This window comes from Capra hircus, chromosome 19 (assembly GCF_001704415.2).
Source record: "Capra hircus breed San Clemente chromosome 19, ASM170441v1, whole genome shotgun sequence".
NCBI classification, from domain to species: domain Eukaryota; kingdom Metazoa; phylum Chordata; class Mammalia; order Artiodactyla; family Bovidae; genus Capra; species Capra hircus.
In genome coordinates this window covers 45,075,590-45,094,177 of record NC_030826.1, presented here as the reverse complement: position 1 = coordinate 45,094,177, position 18,588 = coordinate 45,075,590, and the positions used below count along the sequence as shown (strand labels likewise).

The following is an 18,588-nucleotide window of genomic DNA, read 5'->3' as shown; positions in this document are numbered from 1 at the left end:
CAATAATTAAAAAGTCAGGGGAATTCCCTGGATGTACAGTGGTTAGGACTCTAGTCTCTCACTGCACCATTCGACCCTTGGTTAGGAAACTAAAAAAAAAAAAAAAATCCCACAAGCCATGTGGCATGGCCAAGGGGAAAAGAGTCAATAACAAGTGTTGGCATGCAGATGGAGAAATTGGATCCTTATACAGTGCTGGTGGTAAACTGTGCAACCTTTGGGAAACAGTCTAGCACTCAAAAGCTTAAAGATAGGGTTACTACATGCCCTGGCAATTCTATTTCTAGGTATATACCAACACAGAAATGAAAATACATATCCACACAAGAACTTTTAATGAGTGTTCATGGAAACATTATTCACAATAGCCAAAAAGTGGAAACAACCCAAATGTTCATCAAATAAAATTAATGTGGTATATACATACAATGGAGAAGTATTCAGCCTTTTACAAAAATGCTGAGTACTAGCTATAACATGAATGAACCTTGAAAACATGATAAGCAAAAGAAGCCAGTCACAAAAGACTACATATTGTGTGATTCCGTTTATGTGAAATACCTAGAATTAGCAAGTCTGTAGAGACAGAAAACAGATCAGTGTTTGCCCAAGATGGGAGGAGTGGGGGGTGAGCAGAATGAGAGGTGACTGCTGGTGGACCGTGGGTTCTTTGGGGCCTGACAGATATGTTCTAAAACTAAGTCCAGTGGTAGTTGCATGTATCTGTGCAATCTACTAAAAACCGTTGAACTGTACAGTTTAAGTCAGTGAACTTTGTGTTAATAGGGGTTACATCTTAATAAAATGGTTACGACAGATAGTTTCAGAAGCTTAAATGAAGAAAGGAGGATTCTGTGAAGAGCTGAATGTAAGGAGTAAGCGTACATGGCCCAACTTGGGAGAAATCTTAGAAACAGGAGTTGGATCATTAGAAAGGGATGTGGAACAAATTTCTCTAAGGATTGGAAAGGAAGAATATAGGAACATGTAAGAAGTAAAAGGCAGATCTGGTTGCCTTAGTGATCGGAAGTGGCGGGGATTCTAATTTACCAGCCTGTCCTTAATCAGAACTGTGTGGCTCTGAGCTGGACTGCTAGATGACCTGCTGTGTAAGCGAGTCAGTGGCAGAAGAAACGAATGCTTAAGATATTTCTAGTCGGCATATATTTAACAAAATAAAAATGTGGTTTCTCTGTACCATCTTACTTTTTAAATTAGTTTGTATCCTCTGAAGAAAATAAGGGAGAATTTCTCAAGGTGATCCAGTGTCAAGACTATTTGTCGTTCTGAAGTAGAAGCCTTCACTTTGCCAAAGCATTATATGTAGGCTTTTCAGCTGTTTGCAGTTAAATATGAAAAGTATATGAATCCCTATGTTGTAGGGATGCGTGGACTATTGGTAGAAAGCTATTGTTTTATCACTGTCAAGGAAACAGAAAAGTTGTAGGCATTTTTCTTTAAAAAGAGGAACTGTACACGCAAACAATACGGTAACCATTATCAGTCACAGAATCTTTAATTTTGCATTTGTTGTAATTCAGCTTTCACATAGAAAAATTGTGTGTGCATGTGTGCACATGCTGAAATAAAAGGATCCCTTCAAGGGCACTGTGTTGTTATGGATCAAGATATTCTCTTTTCTACTTCTCCCCATCCCCCATCTCCCCTCCCTCATTGTAAATTGGCTTATTAAAACTGGTTCACAAGCCCTCCTTTTTTCCTTTTGTGATTGCTTTGGTCTTGGATTTTCAGTGTAGGACTAAAAATTCAAGTCAGATTTCAGTTACTAGGATAATTTTCTTTGAATTTTAAATTTTTGTAAGTAAATGCATAGATTTTTAATGAACCCGGTATTCAGTGGATTTGCTTTCAGTTTAGCTGGAGAGTTAATTTCATGATTGATTTATTAGCCCTTTGAAAGTATAAAAAGTGGTATCTGTAGTTCATGAAGACTGAAAAACATCATCACATTTTGTTTAGCATCTTTTTAAAACCAATTAAAAGCTTTTCTAAAATGGATTGAACAGGAGAAAATAAAACATGTTCCCGAGGTCTTTATTTCAATCAAGTTTCCCTGTGTTCTGCAGGAGAAGAGATCGAGGGGGGATAGAAAAATTGAAAAGGGCTGTCCCAGCAGGGAGCCATGCCGGAGAAAAGGGCTGCTCTGAGAACTCAGCAGCAGTAGCTAAGAAAGCTCCCAGCCTGCTTCATCTACATGCAGAGTCACACAAGGCATGGGGGTGCTCACCGTCACCACAGAGGTTTCACATGTGCTTCCCTGCTGATTCCTGTGAAAAGCTAACAATTGGCTTGGAGGGTAAAAGACCACTGCAGTTCACCCTCCCTGAGCTGGACGTACAATTTGTCCAGTGTTAGGAAATGTCCGGCTTAGCAGTGAGAGGCTCGAAGACACCCCTCCTTCCAGTGAGATTCCTAAAGCTGGCTCTTTTGCTTGATGACACTAGGGCTCTTTTCAAGTTTTGCAGATTTATGGAAGTCGAGGGGAATGTGCTTTTCAGGATCAGGAGGATGAAAGCTTTAGTCTCTTCCTGTCAAGAAAGAGGCAGTAGTAAGGCAGTAAGGCCAGGTAAGCCTTCTTGCAAACTGTAACACGAATGGCTTTGTTATTTTCCTCCTAGATCTCTTCTGGCACCTCCTTTTTTTTTTCCTTCCGGGAGACCAAGTGCCTGAAAAGGAACTCCTCAGCTGTGAAATGACATAACTTCCTAGTTTCCTCAACAAGTGTGAGAGCAGTTAAGCCCATTAACCCGACTGCCTTAATGTTTACCTGACAGTTTTTGCAAATCAGTTTGGAAGACCTGATCCATACGTACCAGAGTAACCTTGTAACTTACAGAGAAGCACTGCTTTTTCACTTCAGTGCTTCCCAGCCTCATATCCCGGCATATAGAAAATAATAACATCTGATGATATAGTTGGGTAAGTGGATGAGGTCAGTCACAGCTGGCCAGAGGTACATCCCCAACAGGTGCTAACCGCCTTCCCAAGAGCTGAATAGTATTGATACCATAGAACACTCATAATTTATTCACAGCATTCCAGCTGGCAAAATCTTTGGAAACTGCACTTTTACAAAAGAAGACCGCTCCAAATTAGTAGCAATATTACTGAAGTAGGACATGTTTGTTTCTCCATGGGTTTCATTTAAGGTCACTGATCTCTAGACAAAATTGCTTTTCCTGTAATCCTTATATGATATCTCAGTGCAATCTTAACTTCAGATATGTTATTAGGAAGTCTTGGTGATATTAAGCAACTCCTCAGGCTTTGGGTTGCTTTAGCGAAATAAGCAAATAATGGAAGAGACTCCAAATCATGCAGGCCTAAACATGAATATCTCTCTGTCTATCTGTTCAAAATTAACTTGGGCTAATGACTATAATATGACTCAATAAGATATATAACCACTTTAGGAAAGAGGTTTAGTCATTTTGCCAGACACATTAATTGTAATCACTGATGTGGTGACTTTTGCATTAGACTTCTTTATTGAAGAAAATCTGGGTGATGATTGACAGTTCAGTAGCCCAGTTTTCCCATTTGTTAAGTCAGTGATATTAGATGGCTACCATAGTTTATAAATAAATTCTCTAAAAGTATACTTCGCTTAGTAGATTATCTCAGAGTTGTGTGTAAGTTGAATATATATATATACACACACACACACACGTGTATAGAACAGTTTTAAGTTCATCAAAATCAGTGAAAGAAGTTTGAGTCCTTTTATAAAATATTGCTATAAATATCTGCTAAATAAAACCATATTTTTTTTTGCTTTTTTTGTATTTTTTTTTAATTATTTATTTTAATTGGAGGCTGATTACTTTACAATATTGTGGTGGTTTTTGCCATACATTGACATGAATCAGCTGCAGTAAAACCATGTTTTCTAAATGGAGTTTTTGTTTTGTTTTTCAGTAGAGCACATCTACAATACAAATTAATTAATACAAAAATTATAAGCTAGATATATACATACACACACACCATTTATATGTAACTCAAAATTCAATCTCTAAATTTTAATCATAGAGAAGTGCTAATGTTGTTGAGACAAAATATTTTCTCATTGCCTTAAATATTGATGTATTACTGTGACATGACATCAGCATTAGAGAAGTGTTGATTCTACCATCCTAGTGTTCCATGAGGCCATGAATCTAGTTATGAGTGTACTCTCTGCACAGCTCACTCACTGTATTGGACTTGGAGTCAGAAAAGCTGAGTTTGAGACTTAGCACGGACACCTGGCCTTATAGTCTTCAACTAGCCCCTTAACATCTTTGTGTCTATTTCTTCATCTGTAAAATGGCGATGATTCCTCCCTACCCCCGCCATGGACGGCCAGTGAACATCGTGTAAGTTCTGTGTAAACCTGTGGGCTACACAGACGTAAGGTATTAATGCCTTATTGTGAAAAGCACAGAGTTACTGAGAAGTCGGAGTATAGTGTTGTCCACAGAGAATGTCATTTGTAAAGAATCTTATCCTTGAAAAAGGATCAGTGTTTTCTCTTGAGTGATTTGAATGTTCCCATTGCTTGGAGCCGAGGGTTGACATCTAAGATTCTGTTTCTTCCTGTTTTCTTCCTGTTTTAAAGTTCTTGGAGGTTTAGTATTTTATTAAGGCCATTGTTTAGAACTGGAAATACATCTCCCAGTTGTTGTTTTAAGAAAAGAGGTGCCTTTAGATAGTCCACAGCACCTTTTTAGCATGTAAGTTAGGAAAAATAGAGAATGTAACTGCTGTATATGGCACATTTCCACGGAAAGTGAATTCAGCGTTCCAAGTTGGAATGCCCAGGCTCAAATTCCTTCACTAGCAATACTGGCAAAAGAAATAGAGACACTCTACTTCCCCATCTCCCATTCGCTGAAATTCAGAAGCTTCCTGAGTCCTAAGACAAATACTTTGGTCTGGGGATTGGAGATCCCTATTATAAAAGGGAGAATGAAGTAGAAACAGGAATTTCGGAGTTCAGCAGCATGAGGAGTAGAGAGAGGGTCTGGGCTTCTGGTGGACTGTGGGGCCCTGAGGACACTGCCCATTACACTAGACCTTGGCCTCCAGGGACTGCCCCCCTACTGCCTTTTCCCCTACAGCTGCTTGTGACCAAAGGTCCCCTTTTTGCCTTCTAATCCAAGTGAAACAGAATAGCGCTTCACAGCTTCTCTCCTACGTTCCTGTCCCCAAAGCAAATACACAGGCCTTTGGAAATTCCTTGGGGTTTATACTTTTATGGCATAACAGCTATTGAGTGAGAAGAACCACTAAGGAGGGCCTTACAAAGGTCTATCAATATTCCTGATAGCTATTAGAATATAGGTGGAACAAGGCCTTGATCTTTTTAAGTCACAACTTGGTCTGTAACCATTTTTCATCTTGACAGTCCTGCCTACCTCTCACATTGGGGAATGGCAAGAGTGCTTTTCACAGGGAAAGCTCCAGACTACCTGTATGGACCCACCCTTCTGCTTTCCCTTCCTCCCGCTCTCCTTCCCTTCCTCTCTTCTCTGTCTTTCCAGACTTATTTAGGCCATATAGATAATACTATTTGTTGAATGGACATCTTGAAGCTGAAGGGTCTTAACTACACATATTAATAGAACTGGCGTTGGCAGTGTAAATAAGAGCTCAGGAGTTAGAAAGCTTGAGTGTGAATCCAGTCACTTTCTGAGCCTCAATTTTCTCACTGTAAATCGGGAACAGTGGTAATATTTAATATGTAAGTCTTAAGAATTAAATAATATAAATGTTGGTTATAATTCTTTGTAAACTACAAATCACAACTCAGTTTAGTATTCACTTTAAAGAAAACTCTCTTGTCTTTCCTCATACACAAAAATAGATAAAACCAACAGAGTAACTAATCCATATCAAAGGAGCTAGGCTCCAGATAGCCAGAAGCCAGACCTATAGACACGTCAGCAGGAACAACACCTTCCTTGGCCTCTACCTGCCAGCCATCACGCTCCCACAGACCCTGCCAGGGCCAGCCCTGGAGCAAGTGGAAGAGGGTGCCGGTTCCCTGAGAAAAGAGTAATCATGGGGAGGGAGGACAGGAAGAAACACCAGCCAGAGCAGGGAGATGAGAAGCTGGGTGGCTGTCTGCTGGTGCAGTAACTGTATAAACTGGGCCAGTGTCAGAAACTGCCTGCCTAACGATCAGATCACCTTCCACTTAATCCTCAGTTATTCTCTAGGTGCGATTTCAGCTATAAAGAAAAAAGGCCTGGAGGGAATATGCCAGAATTGTTTTCTTTGATTGTCTTTATGGCCACCAAACTTTTTGAAAGAAAGGTTTGCGCTCAGCCTCCCAATATTTTAATGCATTTATTATTCTTTAATTGATGTTCATTTTAAAATGCACAGAAGAATTTTTTTTAAAGAGTGAAATGAAAAAAGTAAAAAGGAAGTTCTATTTCTTTGTCTTAAAGATAACTGCTCTTATCTTAGATGGTGGATTATGGGTGGGTTTTTCTGCTTTATTATTTCTTATATTTTATACATTTTCTACAGTAAGCATTTATTACTCTATAATCAGGAAAAAGAAAAACTTAACGTGCATACAGTTGTATTCACTTTTGACTCAACAGTATAACTACCAAGGTTCCAATCCTTTGCAGCTGATTTGCTGCTTGGCTAACAGTAACAGAGTCAGACACGGCTGAGCAAGTGAAGTGATACGTATGGCTAAGTGTCTTCCCTGTTCACCGGAAACTATTGTAACATTTTTTATTAACTGGCTATACCCCAATACAAAATAAGAAGTTAAAAAAGTCAAATGACATTTTAAAATTAAATTTTCTCCTGATGCATAAGTTCTACTGGCAAGTGTCATCTCTATAGATAGTAAAGCCTTACAACATTTATTAAATCAGTTTTTCCCTTTATGTCCATCCTTTTCTTTGACTTGACATTCTTTTAGTATTAATTATTGGTAAAGCTTTAAAAAGTATAATAATTACTAGTGAATTCTGAAACAAGCAAAAAAAAAAAAAAATCACAGGGCTTCCCTGGTGGCTCAGTGGCAAAGGATCGAGCTGACAGTGACGGAGGCGTGGGTTCAGTTCCTGACTCCGGAGGATCCTGCATGCTGAGGAGCAGCTGAGCCTGTGTGCCGCGGCCATTGAGCCTGAGCTCTAGAGCTCGTGCATTGCAACAAGAGAAGCTCCAGCAGCGGAAAGTCCACACACCACAGCTAGAGAGTAACCTCCACTCTCTGCAGCTGGAGAAAAGCCCCGGCAGCAATAAAGACCAGCACAGCCGAAAAAAAACCACAGAGGTAGAAATTAAACGAGAAGGAAGAGGAAAAGTGACCTGCGTAGAGCACAGGGGGTGTTTTAGGGCATCTTAAGCTAAAAGCAGAGGGAGGGAGGGAAAGTCTGTAGGTGCCAGGTGGAGGAGTCTGGATTCGCTGATGAATCAGTCATCATTTTAGTTAAGTTTCTGATGAAAGCACCCACAAAACTGTTCCTTTTGGCACTGAGAATACTGTGGCATGGTCATACATCTTTATTTTCTTAAATTTATTTAACCTTTTCTCCTCAGAGGTCATAATTCATAATTTCTAGGTGGTATACCTATCTAACTCATCATTAAGAAATCAGCCACTGCTGATAGAATTTTAATATTGCACAGATAAAAATGGATGGCAAAGCATAGTGGGAATATCCGTGAGGCCTGAACTCTAGTTTCAGCTCCCTCCCTGGATGTAAAAGGTTACCCCAGGTTTCTCACCTATAAAATAGCCAGGAGAGGAGAGAGAGAAGGAGAGAACTTAGGTAAGCTTTCAGAGCTGCTCTGAGGATAGTCTGATGATTCCATGTCTTTTTCACAAACTGGTACTAAAATATTCTTTAATATGTCAAAGTGGTCTGCTCTTGTCTTTCGTAATTATTTAAATTATTTGGGGTGAAGTTGCATATTTCACAGTCAGTGTGCATCGTGAATTCCCCTCCCTGTTGTCCTCTTTCCTACTGGCAGCACCAGGAGGATGGTTACAAAACCAGCAGACTAAGAATTTGCTTCGGGGTAAAAATCTAATGGAGAGTTTAAGTGTAGTTGTCTGCCTCATTGTAGCTTGATTTATTTGAAACATCCTTCCTTTGGTATTCAACTGAAACATTTAACTACCAGAAAAAGAAGTTACAGACGTTTGAGCATCAGGAAATCAAATACATGCAGGATATGCCAAGAAGCCCCATTCCTCTCATTTCACTGCCCAGACTCTTGGTGGTTTTTAATAGCAGTCAGATTTTTCCCTGGATTTGGAGAAACCAATAGGAGATGTGTAACAATACTTATCTTGCCAGCTTAAAGTAATGGCTTGTAATGAATCTTTTCTCCGTGAGAGTAATCTGTATTATGAACAGTTACAGCTTAACTTTTGACAATCAATTGATTAGCTAAAAGAAAGTGGTCTGACATCCTTTGCATCTACTTATATTACAATATGAAGCATACATGCCATTCATTCTAGATTCTTTTCTTTAAAACTTGTTGACAAAGTATTTAACACTTGGGACTCAGAGACATAGACACTGTAACTATAGATACTTATTTTCCTGTTGAACCTTCCATATATTGTGTGTTATTTCACAACCAGAAGAGAAAATGTAACAAAAAAGTGGGGGAGTGATCTGTGGCCCTTGACACCTACACTGAGATCACCATTCATTCATTCAACACAAATGTATTTGAAGGGTCACCATGTTCAAGGCACAATGCTAGCCCTGGACCCATCAATAAAACCAGACAGACACAAGTCCTGTCCTCACAAGGGAAGAGCAGCAATAGGTAGAATAAATGAGATCCCTACTGTTGGGGAAGGTGGATAGAGCCTGATAAAGGGCGATGAAAGAGGGTCTTTTGGGAAAGGTGGGCCTTATGGGAAAGGTGACACTCAAGCAGAGCTCTGACTCTGAGGCAGAGAACCACGTGGCTGTACCAGGGAAGAGCATTCGACGCAGAGGGAACATGGGAGTGTCTTCCATGCACCAGTCGTGCTGTGCTCAGAACCGCAAGGACGGAGATGAATCAAGCATGGCCCTGCCCCCAGGGAGTCAATAGGCTAGAAACAAGATTCAGGCTTGCAGATAAATGTAGTGGTAAAGTTGTACAAGCTCTATGGTAGGTAGAATTTTTTTCTTTTAATCTGCATTGAACTAAATTAAAGTATGAGTTGTTACTCGCATTTCAAGAAGGAAACCAGTATATGGGATGAACTGAAGCACCTCTTACCAGGAAAGCTTCGCAGCCTCTCCCCTGAGCTGATTTCTCCTCGGAGTCATTGACTCTCATGAGGGCACCTGACTCTTGCCCGCTGCCACAGATACTTCTGGGGGGTATTTGATCTTTAGCTTCAGGCCTCGTCTGGGCCTTGCTGTCACCCTAGTTAAGCTGAAGACTGGAGCACTCATCTCCCCTGAACAGAGTGCATCTTGGCCCTCTGGGAGAGTGCTCTCGGAATCTTTTGCGGCCAGTGCCCTGCCTGCCTTGTTAGAAAGGGAATTCTCAGGTGCCCAGTGCTTGACCACCTGACCTGAGGTCGCAGATTCCTGGCGTCCCAGTGCCAGGCAGAGGATGGCTTTTCAGGTTCCTCTCAAGACCATCTCACTTCCTTTCCTTCCTGCCTCCCCTAACAGTGATGGCAGAGGTCCCCCTTTCCCAAGTATCCTTCACCTCCTGCTCTACTCTGACAGGTAGAAGTAGGATTTTTAATCCCATTTTTATGGTTGAGGAGGAGACAGATGCTGAGAAGTTCAGTAATCCAACCCACATCTCCCAGCTGTGAATGACGGCGCCTGTACTTGTTCCACGGCACCAAGCTGCTATCTGTCAGGGACCTTGCCTCTCCTCCCTTGCTTTCTCCCCACCCCGGGCTTGCATTTAAAAGGGAGGCATGTGTGTGCATCACTGATGAAAAGGTACAGATCCTCCCTGGGCGCACATGCTCTGAGACCTTATTTCAGAGATGCCTTTCTCATAGCAGCCTCCTCACAGGCCACTGGACCGCCCGGCATGAAACTACTGGGATCATCTTTCTCTCCATCACAGTTCTTCCTCCTCCAGCACCTTCTTTAGTTTCTTGTTGCTTTTTATACTAAACTTCCTTCCTTAGTTTAGCGTTCAGAGTCTTCTTTTTTTTTTTAGGCTACCTACTCCCCTCTGCTCTAAGAAGACTCTGTTTTCAGCCCTTGGTGCTCTAGCTCAGCTGCCTCCACCACCCATGGGGGAATTAGGAGACTCATTCCTTCTCCTCCAGGGCCTCCTCTTCACCAGTGTCTCTGCGATACTACAGGAATCTTCCCAGAAGACCCTCTGCCAGTGAAGCTGTGCCTCTGTGCTGTATCCCCGCAGCCGTTACTCATTCGTGTTTGCTGGTGTGTTCCTTGGTCTCTGAATATTTACTCACTCTCCCCAGCTGGATCGTACTCACTTTGGAGACACAAACCAAATCTCATAATTCCGTGCACACTTGAACAGAGTCAATTCGTGTTCATGATCTGATCAGCTAATCTATTTTATCTTTTACTTCCCAGGCTTACAAATTCCAAATTCAGAGAAGCTTCACTTTTATTTACAAAAGCTTCAAATTCTAACAACGAGAAAATAAAGTTTAAGGCCCCCGACACACTCACTTCTTAATCCATTTCAGGGTTTCCAATTGTTCCCAGTTCATTCTTCTTACCCAGGGTGTATTGCCCTTGCTCAGCACTGAATGATAGGGAAAGAATTGGCCTTTCTTTACTGCATAACTGACTTTACTTTTGTTAGCAGGTTAAAATCAGCCCTTCCATTTCACTGCAGTATTATATTGGTGGCATTTTTATTTAAGGGGAAAAAAAAAAGCTTTCTTCCACATGAACTTTTGTTACAAATCAGTTTATTGGGGCCAATCAATGGGCAGGACCTATGAAAGGGTGTGGATTATCTGGTTAGTCCTTTGTGTGGCAAAAGGCTTAGATACTGCTTAGTACTTGGCTCATTCTTCATCATGTAAAGAAGTGTTTTTTTGAAGGATCAACACCTGACTGAGCCCTGCCTTTTTCATGGTAATGTTTTCACCTGAGTTGCTTCTTATAGTAGTAAGAATTAGTTAACTAATACTTATTTAACCTTGGAACAATGTTTATCATAATCCGATTGGCAGATAGTCATTTTATTTAGGCCTTTTCTTTATTGCATCAGAACTGGAAAATCTCAGAGTATTCTGGGAACATTTTTTTCCCAAGTAAGTTATCTCTCTGCCTCTTTTCTTCCCATCAAGGGGCATGTTTTGTTTGGCACTATAGATTCAGACTGGTAGCCACACATTAACAAGTTGGATTTCTCTTTCTGGGTTGAGCTCTACTTCTGTTTTTAAAGCTGGCCTTCCCACCTCATGCTGCTGGCAACTTTTTCTCCAGAATGATTTAGGATATTAAATATATTCAGAGCTAGTTTTTCATGATAAAGCTGCCTCATGAGTACTACCACTAATTAATATACAAAATGACCCAGCACAGTTTAATTATTTGGTAATGTTTTTCGGTGTTTTCTTGAAGATGATGCTTACAAGTCAAGGCCTGAACTTGCCTGGGTCATGACCTCTCTGCAGTGTTTGCAGTCTTGTTAAACAAGAAGAAAAGCAAAACATAAATTAGCGTCTCCATTATAAGTTGCTCCACATTTCCCAGTCTTTCAACACTGAAGCGCATAGTCACTGGTAACGTAAGACAGGGTTTCACTAGGAAAATGGCCATTCCAGCTTTTAGAATGGTTAGCAAGCCATTCTTCGAGGGCCAGTGTTGTCCTTTATAAGAGAGGAGCAAAATGAGGGAGCTTGAATTATGGACTTAGGAACATTGGAAACCTAAAGGAAAAAAAGCAAAGTAACAGTTAACTTTTCTTTTTTTAAGTTTGTCCTTTTTAAAAAATATTTATTTGGCTGCGCCAGGTCTTAGTCGCAGCGTGTGGGATCTAGTTCCCTGACCAGGGATCAGACCTGAGCCCTCTGCATTGGGAGTATGGAATGCTAGCCACTGGACCACCAGGGAAGTCCCAACAGGTACCTTTAATTATAATGAAGATGTACCAGCCTATGTGGTTTTGAGATAAGTTCCCAAGTTTTCAGAATTCAATGTTGAAAAATAGCTTGCATGTAAAAAGCACCACTTTACTGTTACATAATAGAAGTTTATATGTCTTTAGTTAGTGTTAGTCACTCAGTCGTGTCTGACTCTTTGTGACCCCATAGACTGTAGCCCACCAGGCTCCTCTGTCAATGGGATTCTCCAGGCAAGGACACTGGAGTGGGTAGCCATTCCCTTCTCTAGGGGATCCTCCTGACCCAGGGGTCGAACCTGTGTCACCTGCATTGCAGGCAGATTCTTTACCATCTGAGCCACCAGGGAAGCCCTTCTGTGTCTTTATGTGTTTTTAATTACCCCCCGACATCTCAGTTTTTGTTATTTTGCCTTTGGATTTATCTGTTTCTGCTCCTTCAGACTTGGAATGTCCTTCCCCTTCATCTCCAAGTCAGCCCACTCACTCGTTAAGACAGTTCAGATGTTGTCTCCTCCAGAGGAAAAGGAGATGTTGCTCTGCCACACGTTTCTTCCCTCTTCCATCCCATCCTGTGCCTTCACCTCCACCTCTCCATATTGCACTGTAGTGATCTCCTTTGTGTCTGTCTCTCTATGTGTCAGGTCTAGTCCGTATTCATCCAGTAGCTTGGTAAGGGTCTGTTGGCAGTGTGTTTGATTTTTAGCGAGTTGATTTCTTGAATAATAACAGTGATTACCCTTTAATCTCTGTACGTCATAGGTATACTTCTCTCTTATAGTCTTTGCACAGGCACTTGATATGCCAGTTACTGCTTATACCAGAAAGTCTCAACTTCGTTTCTTTGGTGGGCCGTTGTTTATGGTCTTACAATATCTATTCTTGTCACAGCAGATGGACAAAAACAATCAATTAAGACTGAGAAAAGCTAGCATGCCTTATCAGCAATAGTGGTTTAATATTTACAAAACCCAAAGTGTAATTGTTTGGGCTTTTCCTCACTTAATGCCCTGAGTTTCTAAGATCTGAGAATAGGTTTAATGATTGAATTAAAGGCTTATCTGTGGAATGAGTGTGTATCATAAATCTAGTGACATAGTTTAAAGTCCATTCTGCTTCCATTTTCCAAGTAAACATTTTTAAAATGTGTTTTTCTTCATGAAAAAAAGGCAGTGTACAGTTTTGGATTCTGGATTTGGTTTCCATTCTTGGCTGTCTTATTTATTAGTTATTAGACCTTGGACAAATTAGTCAAATCTATAAGACTTAATAGCTCCCACAGTAAAGTGGAGATAATAATGATACTTAATTCTTGGGAGCATAATGGACACTGAATGAGAGATGAATCTAAAAAGGCACCATGTTGCAAATAGGAGTAAATGGATGTCTTCATGTTGAGTGGTGAGGTACCCAGACCCCTTAGCCCTCAGGAAGGAGACTGAAAGATTCTCTGGGGAAAATGTACACATCTTGACCTTTGAGGGACCCCCAGCAATCAGCCAAGTCTTACCATCCTATCATGAAACCCTCAGATTTCAGAGCTTCCAGTTATTAGTTTAACTCTTAAATATGAGTAGTCATCCAACAGTCACCAGGCACTTGCAGAAAACCACCAATGAACAAATAAGGGGGAGAAAAAAGGAACTCAGAGGAAACAAAGACAAAGCAGAGAAAATAAAAAAATTTTTTAAAATATGTGATATTCACAGAGCCCTAAAATAAGGTACTATCCATGAAATATAACAGTATGTGATTTTTTTAAAAAAAGATACATTCAGGAAATAAAGAGTGACTTATCTGAAGGTTTGTAACTTATAGGACATAGAGATAAAGAAAAGATTTTTTTTTAACATATATTTTTTAAAAGTTAGTAGCAATGAGTCAGAAAATCAAAATGGCATCAGTCTGCTAGTCAGCAGCACTGAAAATTAAAAGACAATAGAACAATGACTTGATAATTCTGAGGGGAAAATTGTTTCTAGCCTTATTCTCTATACCTAGCCAAACTATCAAGTATGAGGTGTACAATATTGAGGATGGAATAAACGCATTTCCAGGTCTTAAGTTTTTACCTCCTGTACGCTTTTTCTCAGGAAGCTTTTGAAATCTGTGCACCATGGAAAAGAGGGAATAAACAGGGGGCGGCGGAGAAGAAGGAGGGCTAGGAGACGAAGGAGGGCTAGGAGACAGGGAGTCTCAGAGAGGAGAGAGGAAGATAGAGAACTGTCAGTTCAGATTGAGCTCTGAGAACAGAGGACGCCACAAGGGAAATGCCCTCAAGAAAAAACACCCAAGCTATTTCTCTGATGGCTCGGTGGTAAAGAATCCGCCTGCCAGTACAGTAGACACCGGTTCAATCCCTGATCCAGGAACATCCTACATGCCACAGGGCAGCTAGGCCTGTGCACCACGGCTGTCAAGCTTGTGCTGTAGAGCCTGTGCTCTGAAACAAGAGAAGCTACTGCGGTGTGAAGCCCCCGCACCACAACAAGAGAGTCGCCCCTGCTCCCTGCAACTGGAGAAAAGCCCTCATGGAGCAGTGAAGACCCAGCTCAGCCAAAAATGAATAAATTAAAAAAAAATACACCCAAAACTTTAAAATTCCTGCTTATTTAACTTATATGCAGAGTACATCATGAGAAATGCTGGACTGGAAGAAGCACAAGCTGGAATCAAGATTGCAGGGAGAAATATCAATAACCTCAGATACACAGATGACACCACCCTTATGGCAGAAAGTGAAGAGGAACTAAAAAGCCTCTTGATGAAAGTGAAAGTGGAGAGTGAAAAAGTTGGCTTAAAGCTCAACATTCAGAAAATGAAGATCATGGCATCTGGTTCCATCCCCACAAATAGATGGGGAAACAGTGGAAACAGTGTCAGACTTTATTTTTTAGGGTCTCCAAAATCACTGCAGATGGTGATTACAGCCATGAAATTAAAAGACGCTTACTCCTTGGAAGGAAAGTTATGACCAACCTAGATAGCATATTCAAAAGCAGAGATATTACTTTGCCGACTAAGGTCCGTCTAGTCAAGGCTATGGTTTTTCCTGTGGTCATGTATGGATGTGAGAGTTGGACTGTGAAGTAAGCTGAACGCCGAAGAATTGATGCTTTTGAACTGTGGTGTTGGAGAAGACTCTTGAGAATCCCTTGGACTGCAAGGAGGTCTAACAAGTCCATTCTAAAGGAGATCAGTCCTGGGATTTCTTTGGAGGGAATGATGCTGAAGCTGAAACTCCAGTACTTTGGCCACCTCATGGGAAGAGTTGACTCATTGGAAAAGACTGATGCTGGGAGGGATTGGGGGCAGGAGAAGAAGGGGATGACCGAGGATGAGATGGCTGGATGGCATCACAGACTCGATGGATGTGAGTCTGAGTGAACTCCGGAGTTGGTGATGGACAGGGAGGCCTGGTGTGCCGCGATTCATGGGGTCGCAAAGAGTCGGACACAACTGAGCAACTGAACTGAACTGAACCGAACATGTTAGGACATGTTGGCATGATATTTGTGGCTATATTTGTTTCAGGATGAACTTGTGATAAGTACCTGATAAACTAAGCAAAGGAGGGAAATGGCAATTATTAATTCTTAACAAGAACAAAATGTTGCCCAAGAAATGATACTACATGGCTTAGCCATAAATCATATTTATATGATCATAATAAATAGTATAGATTTAACCAGAGACTGTGAAATCATTATATTGGAAGGATGAGAAAAGGGACATATTGGAGGTGCGGGGGTTAGTGCAAAATTAGTATTAAGTCTCCATCTTCCATAATAGGAATTCAGGAAATAATATTTAAAGCCAAAAAGAAAGATCTAAAAATAATAAACTGCTATTGTTATTTAAAGATAAGGAAGTAAATACAAGAAGAAAAACCCAGAGAGTAGAAAATGGCTGCTTCTGGAATGTGGGAATCAGGAATGGTGGCCTAAGCCTGGTGTAGTTTTTAAACATTCCTTGTTACTTACGGGGCTAAAAATTAAAATGAAGTTAAAAATATTAAATAAGACAATTATGTGAAACATATAGCACCATGCCTTTCACTGCTGCATAAATGTAAACAAATATTATTACCTGAGGACCTCTCCTAAAAAGCATTTATGAAGTCTTGCTAAGTGGGTGGCAAGGACTTTCACTCTTTTTTTTTTTCCAACCATACATATGTTGAAATATGTATATATTGGCTGTGGAGATGAATTACAGACATATATTAAAGTATCTTTCTATTTGGTTTGTGTATCTTCCTAATTTACTGACCCATGATGACCAATGATTTTTCAAGAGACTTCCCTAGCAGTCCAGCGGTTAAGATTCCCCACTTCCACTGCAGGACAGGAAATTTAAGATCCCACATGCCGTGTGATGTGGCCGAAAAGAAGATTTTCAAGAAGATAGTTCTGAATTTTTTCCTTCTATTTTGCCTAAGCATTTGCATTTCTGCAATTAAATAAATGGGTGTTGTTCAGGCTTAGTCTAGTTTCCTAATGAGTTCTTTCCTTTGTGTTTTAATACCTTTTTTCCCTATGATCAGGGTCGCAAGCTTCTTATCATTGGGACCACGAGCCGCAAAGATGTCCTTCAGGAAATGGAAATGCTTAACGCCTTCAGCACCACCATCCACGTGCCCAACATCGCCACAGGGGAGCAGCTGCTGGAGGCTCTGGAGGTGAGGATGAGGGAGGAGAGTGCACACTGCCCAAAGAAAGGAGCTACGGGTGCCCCAGGCATCACACCTGGTGTTTAGTTTCTGTGTTAACACAGAACACGGAACCCAGGATACACCTCCAGTCACTTTCAGGAATTAGAGGAAAAAGAGAGAAATACAAGTGAGAGTGAAATAATTCTTCATTCCTCAGTGGAAGCAGCATGCAAACTGCCAGGAATGAATTACTCTGTGCCCAGCACGACTAATGCAGATACATTACATGGGCCAGAAGCTTTGGTGGGGGGAGGGAAGTAGAATAACATATAGAAAACTCAGTTCTTCATACTAGCATTCAGTCCATTTACTTGCAGTTAACCAATTTGAGCAATAATTAAAGCCTTAAAGGAATCTTTTATTAACAAGCTCATAATATGGAAATGTTTTCTTTTTTGAGGATGATATAGTCTTTAATTTTTTTAAAAATATATATCCTTTATTAAACTTTTGACTAATATTGGTGTTCACAAATGACTTGATGAAGTGTTAAGAAAGATTATTTAGTTACTTGTTCAGCAGCAATAGAGTCAGGAAGGCTTCTTAAAATCAAGACCTGTACAGTTGGGCATACTCCCAACAAAATAAAAGCTATATGATAATGTTTCCAGCTTACCTGTTTGAGCAGTTTTTGTGCCGAGGTTGAGTGAGAGAATTAAATTTAGTCTGCTTTGACATATATAGATTATTCTTAGAATGGAATGTTAAAAATTTTAACTGATATTTATTATGGATTGGAGCTATTTTTCCCCCAGCAAACATATCTCTAAATTATACTGAAGGTCCATAAGAAAATAGGATTTAAGATTCCAGTTTTCATTTTCATAATTGCACTTAATGGATTCAGAAAAGTCAAGTTGGATTTTAAAATATGAGAGAATTCTATCAGCTTGAACCAGTCAGGTAGTTCTTATCACTATTCTTTCAAGGGTAAATGTGGAAATTAATGTTGTTGATGTCCTTATATAATGCTTTCCTTACTGTTATTGTTTTCGTAGCTATTGGGCAATTTCAAGGATGAAGAACGCACCACAATTACACAGCAAGTCAAAGGGAAGAAGGTCTGGATAGGAATCAAGAAGTTACTAATGTTGATTGAGATGTCCCTACAGGTAAGATGCTTCCTTCTCTATATGGTTCAGACACAGAAGGTTCACAATATTATCCCAACAGGTGTTATCATTCCCTCTCACCAAGATTTTAAGTTGAAAGTCTCCTGTATTATTTCCAGAGTCAAGTTGGTGTTAGTAACCTGCTTCGGAGATCAAACAACAACTTATTGGTACTTTCTTTCCTACTTCCTAAAATTCAAAAATAGAAGAAAAGATGATAAAATTAAATTTTAATTTACAGAGTCACTAGGTTTTACAGTTAGAAAAGACTTGAAAGAACAATTTCTGCTGCCCCTTCATTGTAGAGGTGAGGATCCTGAGCGTCCCACCAGTTGTCAGTGAGTTAACCAAGGTCGCAGCTAGTGATCTAACGGGGTGGAGGTGGGGAACCTGGCATTGTCCATCAGAAGTCAGGAAGCAATGCACAGATGCCAGAGGGGGCCTGGGAGACTGTTTCAAGGGACAAGGTGATTGAGTGTAGAGATTAGACAGAGGCTGTATATATTCTCCCCTGGCAGGGCTCCTAGAAATTTCACGCACACTACTGTAGGGTTGAAGCATCCAGGATCACATAGAAAACTAAGCCCCAGGCCACCGCCTGGGCAAAAACAGATGAAACTTGTTTGAGACCTTCTCACGTCTACTGGCAGCTTACCTCTCTTCTTTTTGTAACTCTGCCCCTCTCTGTGCCTA

At 40.5% G+C, this 18,588-nt stretch overlaps 1 protein-coding gene across 2 annotated transcripts in view; it reads left to right on the top strand.

The window, feature by feature from the left end:
* Positions 1-18,588, top strand: part of NSF (N-ethylmaleimide sensitive factor, vesicle fusing ATPase) — a 149,455-nt gene that overhangs the window by 126,266 nt on the left and 4,601 nt on the right. For both annotated transcript variants that reach the window (XM_018065276.1, XM_018065277.1), the window contains exons 18-19: positions 16,616-16,750; positions 17,782-17,895. In XM_018065276.1, coding sequence (XP_017920765.1) covers positions 16,616-16,750; positions 17,782-17,895 — 249 coding nt within the window. The remainder of the gene's footprint in view (positions 1-16,615; positions 16,751-17,781; positions 17,896-18,588) is intronic.